Below are 14,431 nucleotides of genomic sequence, written 5' to 3'. Positions count from 1 at the left end.
AATAAATGTATTAAACAGCAAGCAAGGAACAGAACAATATGATATATGTCAAAAAATATAAAATTGAAATTACAAATAATAAGAACATTCTAAAAGTAAATGTATATTTATAAAAAAGTATAATAATGTCTAAAGAGTTTGCATCGGCCGTTAGCCAATATAAATAAATAGGTAGATTTAAAATAATTATTCTACTAATGGACTGATAAATATAATAATAAAAATACTAAGAAATTGTTTATTAATTACCTATATTTAGCTGCAGTATTATAATCTACCGGCAATAAGAAAGTTAATAATAAATAGTATTATTGTGACTTAAGAGCAATAAAAAATTATGAACGTAATGTTTTAAGTACATATTGAAAGCGTATATATGTTTTATCGGTTCGGAAATTGAAATAGAATAGAGAAAAACTTATTAAAAAAACATATAAAAATCAAATAGAATATAAAAAATATATATACATATATGAATATATAAAGGAGATCGACTGACCAATTTGCCAGCAACTGTTGACAGCAGAGACGATACAAAAACAGAGGTTAGACATTACTGTTACCTTTGTCATCATATCAGACTTTAACTGTTTGTTTAACTAGGGGTTTAACCAGTAGTTGCCACACTTGCCAGGCGGATTGGCAACAATCAGGTTATGGAATGAGCTCCCTACCAAAGTTTTCCCAAGAGACTACAGCATGGGATTCTTCTAAAAGGGGATAAAGAGGTTTCTTCAGGGTCGGCAACGCGCGCGTAATACCTCTGGTATTGCAGGCGTTCATAGGTTACGGTAATCACTTACCATCAGATGGGCCATATGTTTGTTTTCTTTTTCTGCTCTTACGACACTCACGGTATAGAAAGGTGTGTAAGGAGTATAAGAGACATTCCTATAGTAAAATGTTATCCCTTGTTCTTAGGTTAAATTTGTCATCATGTCATTTTTTTTTAATCTTTTTTATTTAGAGGCTTTTATCCTATAAGGATATGTCGGCCTCATCATACCCTAATTTTATAAAATACGTGGCATACTTAAAAATTGATACATAAATAAATAATACATAAAATCTTAGTAGTCTATTTTCATAAAGGGACTTATTGATACAAAAATATAGTAATTAAAGATTTTGCCATATCATCATGTCATGTTAATAAAATGTTTTGTTAGCTAGTTGGCGTCGCGCATGATTATTGATCGGAGTGGACAATGATTATTTTAATTGAGCAAATAAACATCGTTTACAGGCACGCTTGCAAGCGTGTGGGTGTGTGTGTGTGTGTGTGTGTGTATGTGTGTAGTGTTGCCAGATGCAAATAAAATAAGTTGATGTTAAATTCTAAATACAAAGTTTAAATAAACAAATGCTCTTCTACGATAACTAGACATTAAAGTAACTAATTAAGTCTAATCATGCAATTACAAATGGTAATTATAATATATTGCAACAAAATCGTGTTGCAATAATAGATACGTATTAAAATGTCGTATTAAATATCTAATGTCGAAGATCAGTAGGTATACCATTAGATAAAACGGTATTATCTTATCATTTTTGAACTGGCCGCTTATTAGCTAATTAAACCAAGTTCGATGGCTGGCGTAAGTCATTGGCAAACTTATGAATATAACTGACATAAATATTTATCAACATTGTAATATTTGGCTGATAAACGACAGTGTGCGTTCTAAAATGTTCCGAGTTACAGTAGCATTCAGCTTTGATTATGTGTATTTTATTTTATATATATATATATTTTTTTTATGCAACTTAGAATGGCAAACAAGCCCACCTGATGAAAAGTGGTAACCGTCGTCTATAGACATGAGCAGTACCATGGACATAACAGAGTATACTATTTAATCCATGATACCCCCATGCGTTGCCATTCCTGAGGACTCAGGTGTTATTCCTCTGTACCCAGTAAATTCACGCCATATCCCACCCTTCAAACCGAAACACAGCCATGCAAACACAACTGCTTCACGGTTGAAACACGAATAGGACAGAGGTACACAAGCAATCGACTTTTGTACAAAGTCTCCCTCTGGTAAAATTGATACTTTTATACTTTTTATAAAATTTTTGTTACAAAATATTATTATTAAAAATGTTTCTATCCTTGTGGAGGGGTTATTAATTTACCCTCAGAAGAAGAGAAGAGAGAAACCGGAGCATTATATATTCTAATCATTTGTTTACTAGCTTACTGCCCGCTATTTCACACGCGCGAAAACAGTAGTACGAAAACCAATAAACAATGAATGGACAACAAAAAACAATGGACGAGTCCATTTCTATATGGCGTGCCAACAAATAATGTTGTTAAAGGATATTTCTCTGATTTAGTACAAATTTATTATAAAAGCAATTAAAATAAAAACAAAAAACATTGCTGTGTAGTCCCGGCATAGAATAACACCCTTTCCTTTCCCGTGGGTGTCGTAAGAGGCGACTAAAGGAGGGCGAGGGATGGGCAGCAACGCCCCTCTTAAAACATCTACAAAGCCTCACATTTTTTTTTAATGGGTGAAAATGGATTGGTAACCCCGCCCGCGCTATTGGTATACACCGACGAGGCACCAGTGGAAGGTGATAGGTGAGAATGAATGCAGGTTAGTTGGCCCACCATGATGAATTCGACAAGAATTAAACATGATGGTTTCCACGTGGAGGTCAACCTGAGAGAGTATATTATTAGTAATGGGGCTATTAGACTCCATTACTAACAATCCTTTTCGCCCTAACAAGCCTAACTGCGGTTGCAAATCTACCCACCAAACGTAGCAACTACTGGCAAATCCCCCCAAGGGGGAGGCTTACGTTCAGCAGTGGACAGTTAAAGGCTAACATGATTTATTATACAGATTATTTTACGAAACCAAATCCGCGATTTATAGCTAATTGTTTAACCTTAGCAACAAATTTAATTAAATAAGTCAACTATGAATTTAATTAATAAGATTTCTTTAGACACTATCATAATTAAGATACGAGATTTATTATATATATTTTTTTTTCAATTAAGCACATAAATAAACAATTAACGGCTTCATTAGAAATAGAATAATTTGGCTATCTTTAAAATTATAGTAAACAATACATTCAGTAATAATACAAGTGGGGTCAATAATCTTTAAAGATACGTTATGTTTACTAACCTAACTTCGGATTATACTGTTCATGATAATGGATGACTGTAAATATGTATGACTCGTGACCATATAAATAAATGAAAATAATAATTTATTTATTTATTTATTAGTACAAATATGTGTACATGGCGGACTTAATGCTAAAAGCATTCTCTCCCAGTCAACCATAGGGAAGTGTCACAATACTCGAATGCGGTACTACTAATTATTGATATACATACATACTAAAATTACATATATAAATGAAGAAATATATATGAATAACAAATATACTTACACATATATGATATATATTATATTATACACGAAATTGAGAATAATATAAAGCAGTTACTGCTCGGATAAAGATAAAAAGTGAGCGTGAACGCTTTTTTTGAAAGACGGTTTAGTCGATAGTCTTTTAATGGCATCAGGAAGCGCGTTCCAGAGTCGTGAAGAATGTAGGAGAAAAGAGTTTGAGGCGTAACCAGTACGGTGAGAGGGGAAAGATAATTGGAGGGTATTATTGGAACGAAGGTTACGTTCGTGAGTTTCAAAAAGATACTGGAATTTACTTCTTAAGTAATTAGGAGACTGGTTAATAATTTATTTTACAAAAATATACAGATACAATTACAAGATACATATAGATTATATATTGATTTCCAGTAAGCGTTTCTGGCCTCCATGCTGGGAAAGTCCTATGTAATGAAGGTCAGGCTACCGTATTTTACATAATTAAATTTCTTAAATAAATTTATAAGGAATACAAGAAAATATACAAATTAAGGTTAAACTACAAATGATAAATATGATTTAAAAATATATAAAACAATAATAATAGATATGAATAACACCAATAATAGGTAGTTTGAAATAATAAATTGAATAAATTTAACTGCCCTTATATATGTTAGCTACGCCATGTACAGCTATTTGCATTTAGAAAAACAAAATAAATAAATAAATCGCCATTACTTTTGTAATTTTAATTTAATATAATTGTAATGTATTGTAAAATATTTATTGTACATAATCTACATTGGACACATTAAAAGATTTAATATATAATGGTGGAATTATCCCATAGAGGGACCTCTTACAGTCAACCCTTGAAAAGCTGAAAGAAAACTATAGAATGTTTAATGAAAAAGCAGTTTCAGAATCAAATGTTATGATACCTGCTTGCTTGCTATAAGTAATATTACAAAGCAAAAAGTCAGGGGGGAACGATTGTTAGTAATTGAGAGGTTAGTCTCCATTGCTATCAATATACCTTATCAGGTCGACCTCCACGCGGTGCCCCCTCGAAACCATCGGGACTAATTTATCGTTGAATTCGTCACGATTGGCTAACTGGCCTGCTTTTTCATTCTTGCCCCGCTAGTGTATGCCGTTAGCGCAGGCGGGGTTACCATACCATTATCACCTTTTAAAAAAACTCCCTCGCCTATTATTAAACGTAATTAACTTTATTACATCAATTAAATAACATTTATTCTCTAAGAGTATTTTAAACTCTATTTAATTAAAAACAGATAAACTAAGTCTAACCTTTGATAATTATTATCTACCAAAAGCCTTCTTAAATCCAGTTAAAAGTCAGCACAAATGCTTTTTTCTTATGCAACTTAGAATGCCAAACAAGTTTACGGCCCACCTGATGGAAAGTGGTAACCGTCGCCTATAGACATGAGCAGTACCATGGACACAACAGACTGTACTGTTTCGCCCATGATAATGCGTTGCCATTTCTAAGGACTCAGGTGTTATTCCTATGTACCCTGTAAATTAACTGTCATATCCCATCCTTCAAACCGAAACACAGCGATGCAAACACAACTGTGTCACGGTAGAAACACGAATGGGAGAGGGGTGCCTAAGCAAAAGACTTTTATACAAAGTCTCCCTCCGGTAAGGATGGTGATGGTAATCTGATGGTTTTTCTAAGAAAATAGCAAACACATTTTGTATATTATACCTGCAAACAAGAAAATCGAGTCCTTCGCAATGTTATTGCTAATACATCTAAGCATTTACACAATGTCAACCGTATATAAACATATTTGTCATTATATTAGTATATATGTGATAAATAAATTATGAATCAGTTTAAACGAATGACTTATATAATACTTAGAAGGTATCAATGAACAACTTTATATAAATTTTCCTTATTAATTTTTATATTTATATTTCCGTTTTTTATTTTTAAATAAAAATGTACGTATTGGATATATAATATTTGTATGTACTACATACTATACGTAATTTTAATTTCTCGTCAACTAAATTATAACAATTAAGTAGAAGAATTAAGATTTGTTTATTTATTTTAAACAATTTTAATGAACAAAAGAAAATATGGTGCAAAAGGTGGTAATGCTAGTAGCATTCTCTACCAGACAACCTTTTGGATGAACAGTGAATTGCGAACGCGGTACTACATACATTATTGGGATAGGTAAATAACAGTGAAAATAATACCTATTTTTTATAAATAATATGTAAATAATATAAAATAATGACTATAATATGCATACATAGTATTATCTTCTATATTCCTTCAAATCAGTAATGCACCGCCTACTTATTTCTCTGTTCGCCCAATGGTCGACTGGTAGAGAACACCGTCCGGTGTTAAGTCCGCCATATGTACATAATTTCACTGTGCATTAAAGTTTAAATAAATAAATATAAATATAAAGGAACATATATATATATATATATATACATATATCTATACACAAATAGTAAATATATAAAATATAAAATAATAAATGAAATATAAAAGATGTTTATTATTGTAATAAGTTAATAATTAATTTATTTAATACTAGGTAAATTTTACAATTTAAATTAAAATGAAATGATAAATGAATGTCATTATAATCATAAAAGTCCAATTTTAATGATAATCTGTTTTTTTTTTTATTATTTTGAGATACATCATTACCTCGCTTCTTCACACCTCGATCTTGTATCTTAAATATAAACACATAAAAAAATTAAATTAATCGAATGTTAATTTGATGACCTCTGATTATTTTATGTCTATTAACTTCCGTATAAATATTGCAGTCAAGTTCATCAAATGGTAATGAACTCTGAAACAGAAGGTCGAATTTAGTATAAACAAAACATCGCATATTAGCAACGTCTGTTGCATTTCATTTGGTGATAATATGGCGAGTAATTTAACTGGATCAATCTAGTGTTTCACCCCGGTTTCGCATAGTTTTATTTAATAAAATATAACCCATATCCTTCGTTGATAATGTAGCTTTGTATAGGTGAAAGAATTTTTAAAATCGGCATAGTATTTTTTGAGTTTATCAATTGTAAACAGAAAATCAAATTATTTCTCTTTATAATATTTATTTAAGACAATTTTAATAAAACATACACTGCTCTCTGTTAGACTAAAACAATAATCTTATAACAAAAGTAATTTTAAACACTACCTTTCTTAACAGTGTTTACCAAAACTCTGACTAAGCGATTAAACATTGTTTAGTTCGTATAATAATGTTTATTTATAATTTTATATGTCTTAATCTATAAATTACTGTAATAAAATTTATAACCTTCTATTTTTAATAGGACACAATTTATTTTGTCCAAAAATGAACAAATATGAGACATGCTTTAGTAAGACGTCTAAACATATATTGGGCATTTGTCTATCGCAATTTTAACTTTTTTGCGGTAAGACGGTGATTGTTTTTTTTATTTTATTTTATTAAATATAAATCTATAATAATGGTTTGAAGAAAAATTTACAAAATTTGCTATGTGTGTCCCAGCATAGAATGGGTCATCCTTTGCTTTCCCGTAGGTATCGTAGGAGACGACTAATGGAGGGCGAGGGATGGGCAACAGCGTCCGTCTTCAAACATGTATAAAAGCCTAAATCCTTTGCCCCTTGCTTTCCCGTGGGCATCGTAAGAGGCGACTATGGAGAGCAAGGGAGATGGGCAACAGCGTCCCTCTTTAAACATGTATAAAAGCCTAAAAGCCTGACCTGCCTGCCAAGCGTGGCAACTATTGACAAAACTCCCCTTATGTGGAAGGCTTAAAGACTTATGTCCAGCAGTGGACTGTCAACGGCTGAAATAATAAATAAATTATAAGATTATTAAGGTTATTCCTGTTGCTATTAGACATTACTGCGGACTTCGTAGCAAGTTTTTGGGGTCACTGTGACCTACAATATTATTTGTTGTGTAACTATTTATCTGGTTTGCCTATGAGTCGTAAACCACTGTATTTAGCTTGGAGGTGATCGTTTGGCAAATTTCTAAGAAACAGAAGGCCGTTACATTGATACGGACAAACTTGAAAACACTATGTTTTTTATCGTGCCTCCTAGCAAATTGTTTATAATTACTCCTCTCCATCTAAAGGTTGCCTGGAAGAGATCGCTCTTAGCGATAAGGTCGCCCATTGTTTTCTCGTTGTGATTATTTCTTGTAATTATTTATATTTATAATAAGTTTACTATTGTAATCTTTTAGAGGAAACAATAAAGAGTATCTATCTATCTATCTATGTTTTATAATAAATTTAATACCGGTATGATATATCCGTATACGATTCGGAAGATTTCAAAAAAAAACAGGTTTTCAATTCGTTTGTATTTTTTGTTTGTTACCTTTTAACTTCGTCAGTTGTAAACAAATTTGTAAAATTATTTCTTTTTCTGAAAAGATTGGTCACTTAGAAATGTTATCAGAATCTGTTTAGTAGTTTAGATGGGACCGGACTCACCAGAGGGAGACTTTGTACAAAAGTCGATTGCTTGGGCACCTCTATCCCATTTGTGTTTCTACCGTGAAGCAATTGTGTTTGCATGGCTGTGTTTCGGTTTGAAGAGTGGGATATGGCGTGAATTTACTGGGTACAGAGGAATAACACCTGAGTTCTCAGGAATGGCAACGCATTGGGGGTATCATGAACGAAACAGTATACTCTGTTATGTCCATGGTACTGCTCGTGTCTATAGGCGACGGTTGCCACTTTCTATCAGATGGTCCGTCAGCTTGTTTGCCATTTTAAGTTGGATACAAAAAAAAGATTTTAAATCGAAATATCCTTTTTTGCCACAATTCAAGTTTTTTTTTTATTCAACATAACCATAGTTACAGTAATTGTATTATACACAATTACTGTAACTATGGTTATTACTGTATTAAAGTACTTTATTTTACTTTATTTATTATTTGGTGCAATAAAGTATAAAATAAATAAATAACCGAATATACTGTATGGCTGTAGGATTAGATAAGCTACAGATAATGTTTTCTCACAAAATCTGTTTGTTTGATTATAAAATTGTTTCTTTAAATTACAGATTTTGACGATACGAGAAGGGTCCTTCCTTTATCACGTATGGGAGGATCTGCCCTACGAAATTTGCACCGAGACATGGGTGTATAATTATACGAACGTACCTGAGTACCTGTCCGGAGAGGACAAGGTGTTAAAGCTACAGGAAATAGGACCTTTTGTTTATAGGTAAGTTACGATGTTGATTATGGTGTTTTTTTTAATAGGATATAATTGGAATAGTAGGTGTGTAATGGCGAGGTCATCATCATCAGCATTCTAGCCATTATCCGTCCACTGCTGGACATATGCCTCCCCCATAGATTGCCATAAGGAATGATCCTGAGCCACCTGCAATGAACCGCCTTAATGACGAGGTACTAGTGAATGATGAGATGAGTAGATGAGAATGAACTCAGATCAGTTGGCGCTTCGTGATAAATTCATCGCAAATTAACCACGATGGTTTTTAGGGGGAACCGCGTAGAGTTTGACCTAATAGGGTAAAAGACAGCTTCTATTACTAGCAAATTTTTTTTTCTTTTTTTTTTGTAGTTACTTTTTACCTGTTATTATTGCTGTTGGATATATATATATATATATATATATATATATATATATATATATATATATATATATATATATATATATATATATATATATATATATATATATATATATGTATGTATATGTATATATATTTGTTAAATTAAATAAGCACATGTTTACAGAAGCAAAAGAGCAAATAAGCGCAAGATACCCTCAAAAACTAGTGACTAATATAATTCCTAAAACAAGCCGTTTATTAAGAAATTCCTATATGATGTGTTTAAAAATCTTTAATAATATTCCTATAGATATAAAGGAACTATCATTAAATAAATTTAAAATTGTATTACCAAAATGGTTACTTAACAAAAGCTTTAACTCTTTAGAGGAATTTTTCAAAAAAGAATAGATAAATATTCAATATAGTTGTCGATGTATAAATTAATCAGTTCCTATCAAAATGTGATATTTGCATGCTATTTTGTAATGGCTAAATAGACACGAGACTTTATGTGATATAAGAACACCGATACCTACTCTAAAAAAATGGTCATTTAATATTAAAATACCGTCCGCTCAGAACGGGTAACAAATTCAATTCTAGCTTTTTCAAAAAAAGTGTAGTTTACAAACAAAGAAATTGAATGGATATTATGAGACAAAGATATATTGTAATAAATTTCTAATAAATATGTTTACAGAATTATTTTGTTTATTTTGCAGGGAAGTCAGAACTAATAAGAATATTACTATTGACTCCGACCGCGGCGTGATGACTTTCAATCCCAACATAGAATTGGAATTCATTAGAGAAAAGTCCATTGCAGATCCCAAAGATGTAGAATTGTATATGCCAAATGTTGCAGTTATTGTAAGTATTCCTATATTATAATTGATTGATGATAAAGTCAGCTTATTGACTTATCCAGACTTATTCACTAGGAATAAACAAAAGTTTTCAGGCGCTATATTAATAAAAATAGGACCTCTAATCCTGTTACTAACAACACCCTTCCCCGTGGCCGTAGCTAGGAGGGGAGGGCATTAAGGCATTAATGCCCTACCTTAAAATGGAAGACACCAAGAAAATTAGACAGACTCGATATTTCGAAGTCATTTAATTATGACTTCTGCCCTACCAGAAAGTTTTTTTGCCCTACCTCAAATTTGGGTCTAGCTACGGCCCTGCCATTCTCTCAATGAGCATTCGATTAATGTAATTTAACTATGTTATATAATATTTTATTATAGTGTTTCAATTTATTAGAACTATTTTTTTATATCTGTAATATGATCATGTATCACAGATATAAAAAAAAAAAAACTAGTTAACCCTTCTTTGCATAATGGTGAAAATTTCCATCATAACATTGAATGCCTAAAAATTATATAAAAGAACAAGTTCACTTTAACGTGATCGTGTCTGGATACCTTTTTAATGTGCATTGCAGAAGAAAAACATAGCTGTTATATTTAATTTTTTAACCATTTTTTCTTTAATTTTGAACATGAATTATATCACCTTGATTTATTTCACCAATAAAAAAATCATGCAAAGAAGATTTAATTTGTGCTCAGAGTATAAATTCATATCTTAAAACGGTAAAAGAAGCTTCTGAATTTAATATATAATTGTTCTTATATGCTATTGTTATTGTATATAATATTGAAACTAGTATAAGCTAACAATTAACGGTGTACAATTTTAAAACAATTACTTAGTTATAAAGCTTATTATAGTGAATATAATGTGCATTGTATTACTGTGGCTATGTCAAAATAAATAAATAAATATATATGATATATCTGAGAATATGATTATTGACTGTACGATTTTTTTTTTATTATTATTATTTTATGGGCTTTTACCTTCTTCAGGTATATCAGTCCTATCGTACCTTGAACTGATTTCTCAAACAAAACTTTATCTACTTTCCCTAGACGCGGAAAGAGAAGAATTAATGGGCATCAATAATTTACAGAGATGTTAAAAAATTTCTAGTTTAAGTTCAGCTAACATAGATTGAATAAGACCAACATTTAAACTTATTTAAGTTAAAGTGGCGTATGAGTTCTTCTCTTTCCTTCGTGTTAATACGACACTCTAATAGAATATGATGCACATCAACGATAAGGTTCAAAAATAAATTCGACACGAAAATATGATAACGAGAAATTGTTACTAAGTTGCTGTCTAGATAGAATAATAGTGTGTCACCTACCCTTTGCCTTATTCTCAGTGCCCTCTACCCAAAGGTTGTCTGGAAGAGATTGCTTAGCGATAAGGCCGCCTTTTGTAACACTTCTCATTAAAATTTATTATTTTTATAAAAGGTTCAATAAACTGCATATAAGTAAATAAACCAGCTGACTATTTGCGTAATTTATATCAACAATAACAACGGTATAAAATTCCCGATATGTTGAAAAATAGTAATAACAAATTTATACTTCTGTTTGAGAGAACGAACTCTTTTTTTTTTCCTTCTACCTCCAATGATTAATTTGTTGCCATATACGAGTATAAAATGACTATCGAAAGTGTTGCCATGCAATTATTACTTTTAAAATGAATTTTATATTAAAATTTAATATTCAACCAGAAAGAATAGTGGTCATAAACTGCAGTGACTTGGAAGGTCTAATGTGCCTTTATTTTAAAACCCGACAGATCCCTAGAGGAGAACACCCGTGGAGCGTGTTGCCTTATCCAGAGAGCATAACCAAGATTGGTAGAATTGCCTTTCTGGACAGTAATGTTTTTATTCTTTTTCATTAATATTTCTCTTTTTAATTTCAGGCAATGAGTACACTGTTTGCAGATAAACTCAGCTATTTTATAAATTCTGGAGTCTACTACTCCATTAAAACTATAGGATCACAGCTCTTCAGGAAAATGACTGCCGACGAAATCCTATGGGGATATGACGATAATATTGTGAAGGTGGTGAATAAATTGCTGCCTGGTTGGATTGACTTCCAGAAACTTGGAATTCTGGATAGGGTATGTAAACTTATTAAATATTTTACTCTTAAATTTATATAAACTTTATTCAACAACTGATCCATAGAGGAGTGGAGAAGGGATTGTTAGTAATAGCCCCATTGCTAGCAATATGCCCTGGCAAGTTGACCTCCTTACGATCCCCCATGGAAACCATCGTGCTTAATTCCTAGTGAATTCATCACGATGACCTAAATGACCTTTTTTTTTAACGTCTGGAAAATGCTTTATGCAGACCCATACGCCTTGTGGGAGGTGAATGGGTACTGTGGGAAGCCCCCCGTAAGGTGGGGGTGTACCCACCAAAAACCAGACGATATACCCTCGAGGTGCCATATGTCGGAGACATGGGTTCGCTTTCGCACTCACCACATCTCCGACGGCATGACCTAAATGACCTGCCATTTCATCCTCACCTTTTATCTTTCGCTGGTGCCCTGCCAGCGTATATCGATAGCCTAGGCAGGGCTACCATCCCATTAACATCCATCAAAACAAGGCTGACTCATAGAATAGAATATTCTAGTATTAACACGCTGTGTAAATATGGGAGGCCCAAACATTTTTAGTTGTTTATTGACCCATGGTTAGCTTTGTGAAAATATGCAGTATCGCTGACAGAACACTTCCTTCAACAGACGCTATTGATTTCTGTTTCATTCTATAGTATACCATATAAATAATATTATTATATCTATCTGTATCCCGTGGCTTCTCCCGTGGTCGTATCGTAATATTGGGTAGCTTATAAACTTCCCCAAGAAAAGAGCTATCGAATACGGAAGCATTTTCAAATTTAACCGCTACTTCCAGTATAACGCGTCTAAATAATTAAACTCTTTCGCTTTATAGTCATAGTAAAAATGTGGATATAAATAGCTTAACTGCGGTTACCAACCTGTGTGTCAAGCGTGGCAATTACTGGCGAAACTCTCATTGATGTTAACAGCTAATATAATAATGAATAGTGTTGTGTGGTCCCAGCATAGAATAGGCCACCCCTTCCTTTCCTGTGGGTGTCGTAAGAGGCGACCAAGGGTGGACGAGGGATGTGCAGCAATGTCCCTCTTAAAACATCTCCAAAGCCTAACTGCGGTCACCAAGCGTTAAAAGTACTGACACAACCGCTCAAGAGGGAGGCTTACGTTCAGCAGTGGACACTTAAAGGCTGATATGATGATGATGATGATGATGATAATAATGTATATAAATAAGGTTTATTACATTTTGCAGATTTACGCCAAAAAACACGACGAAATTGAAGTAGAATTGGGCGATATAAGCAAGAAGTTCACTCTGAACGAATGGAACGGATCGCCTGGCATTATTGAACAGGGTTTTAAAGACCTGAACACTAGGTAAGTAATTTAAAATTTATTATAATGAAACTACCAATCTAATGTAACCCTTACTCCCAATCAGTGAATGATGCTATATCCCAAACAGTGAATGTTGCCTAAAGTAAAATTAGGGAGTAAGGGAATTCTAGTAATGGTTTCTTTTAATGGTTGATAATGGAATAGTAACCTTTCCATCGCTAACAATATACGCTGGCAGAGCACCAGTGAGGGATGATAAGTGAGAATGAAAAGGCAAGTTAGTTAATACATCGAATGACGAATAAATGTCGATTCAGCACAATGATTTTCAGGGGTAGATGGAACCAATAGTCTGCATTACTTACAATACCTCCTCCCTCTAGGACTACCAACCCCATTGCTAGCAGTATTGCTGTACTACCAATGTATATACCCTGGCAGTCTACCTGGAAACCATCGTGCATAATTCCTAACGAATTAATCACGATAGGCCTCTTCATGCTCACCTATTATCCTTCACTGGCGACTTATCGACGTATACCGGGGTTACCATACCTTTTGCATCCTCAAAAAAAAACCCTGATTATATGCTCTGTGTATGTATGTATAATCCAATTATGTACATACTGTTCTATGAATTTTTGCTGGAAATAGTCGCTCTTTGGAATTAAACATATTTTTATCATTAGCAATATCCTGCGGCTTCGCTCGCGTGAATCAGTATATAAACTACCTACGTGTATATGCTTTTTCATAGCATTTTATATGTGATTCTTTAGATTGATATAACTTTTTTATTTATGAACCGATTGATATAAAATAAACACTGAATGTTAAGTGGAGCAAATCGCAATGCATTAGTGAAAATCACATTCAAATCAGTGAAGCCGTTTCTGAGATTAGCGTGCACAAACGTACAGACAAAGAGACAAAATTCTCAAAATCATTGTTTTGGGTTCTGTTGCGTTTATATAGCCCCCCCCCCCCCTCCGCTCTCCCTATAATAGTTTTTCTTATATATCTTTCATGTACAGACAGCGACCAGTTACGATTTTATTATATGTACTGATTGATTAATGATTATGAGGTAAAAAAAG

At 32.7% G+C, this 14,431-nt stretch overlaps 1 protein-coding gene across 5 annotated transcripts in view; it reads left to right on the top strand.

Annotated features, from left to right (window-relative positions):
* Positions 1-14,431, top strand: part of LOC113518847 (scavenger receptor class B member 1-like) — a 60,530-nt gene that overhangs the window by 36,963 nt on the left and 9,136 nt on the right. For all 5 annotated transcript variants that reach the window (XM_026903859.3, XM_052902173.1, XM_026903858.3 and 2 more), the window contains exons 4-7: positions 8,488-8,651; positions 9,735-9,882; positions 11,812-12,015; positions 13,249-13,373. In XM_026903859.3, coding sequence (XP_026759660.2) covers positions 8,488-8,651; positions 9,735-9,882; positions 11,812-12,015; positions 13,249-13,373 — 641 coding nt within the window. The remainder of the gene's footprint in view (positions 1-8,487; positions 8,652-9,734; positions 9,883-11,811; positions 12,016-13,248; positions 13,374-14,431) is intronic.

The sequence above is a fragment of the Galleria mellonella genome, unplaced genomic scaffold (genome assembly GCF_026898425.1).
Source record: "Galleria mellonella isolate WM207_F2 unplaced genomic scaffold, CSIRO_AGI_GalMel_v1 utg874, whole genome shotgun sequence".
NCBI classification, from domain to species: domain Eukaryota; kingdom Metazoa; phylum Arthropoda; class Insecta; order Lepidoptera; family Pyralidae; genus Galleria; species Galleria mellonella.
The sequence above is the reverse complement of the archived record's forward strand: the minus strand, read 5'-3'. Positions and strand labels throughout refer to the sequence as shown.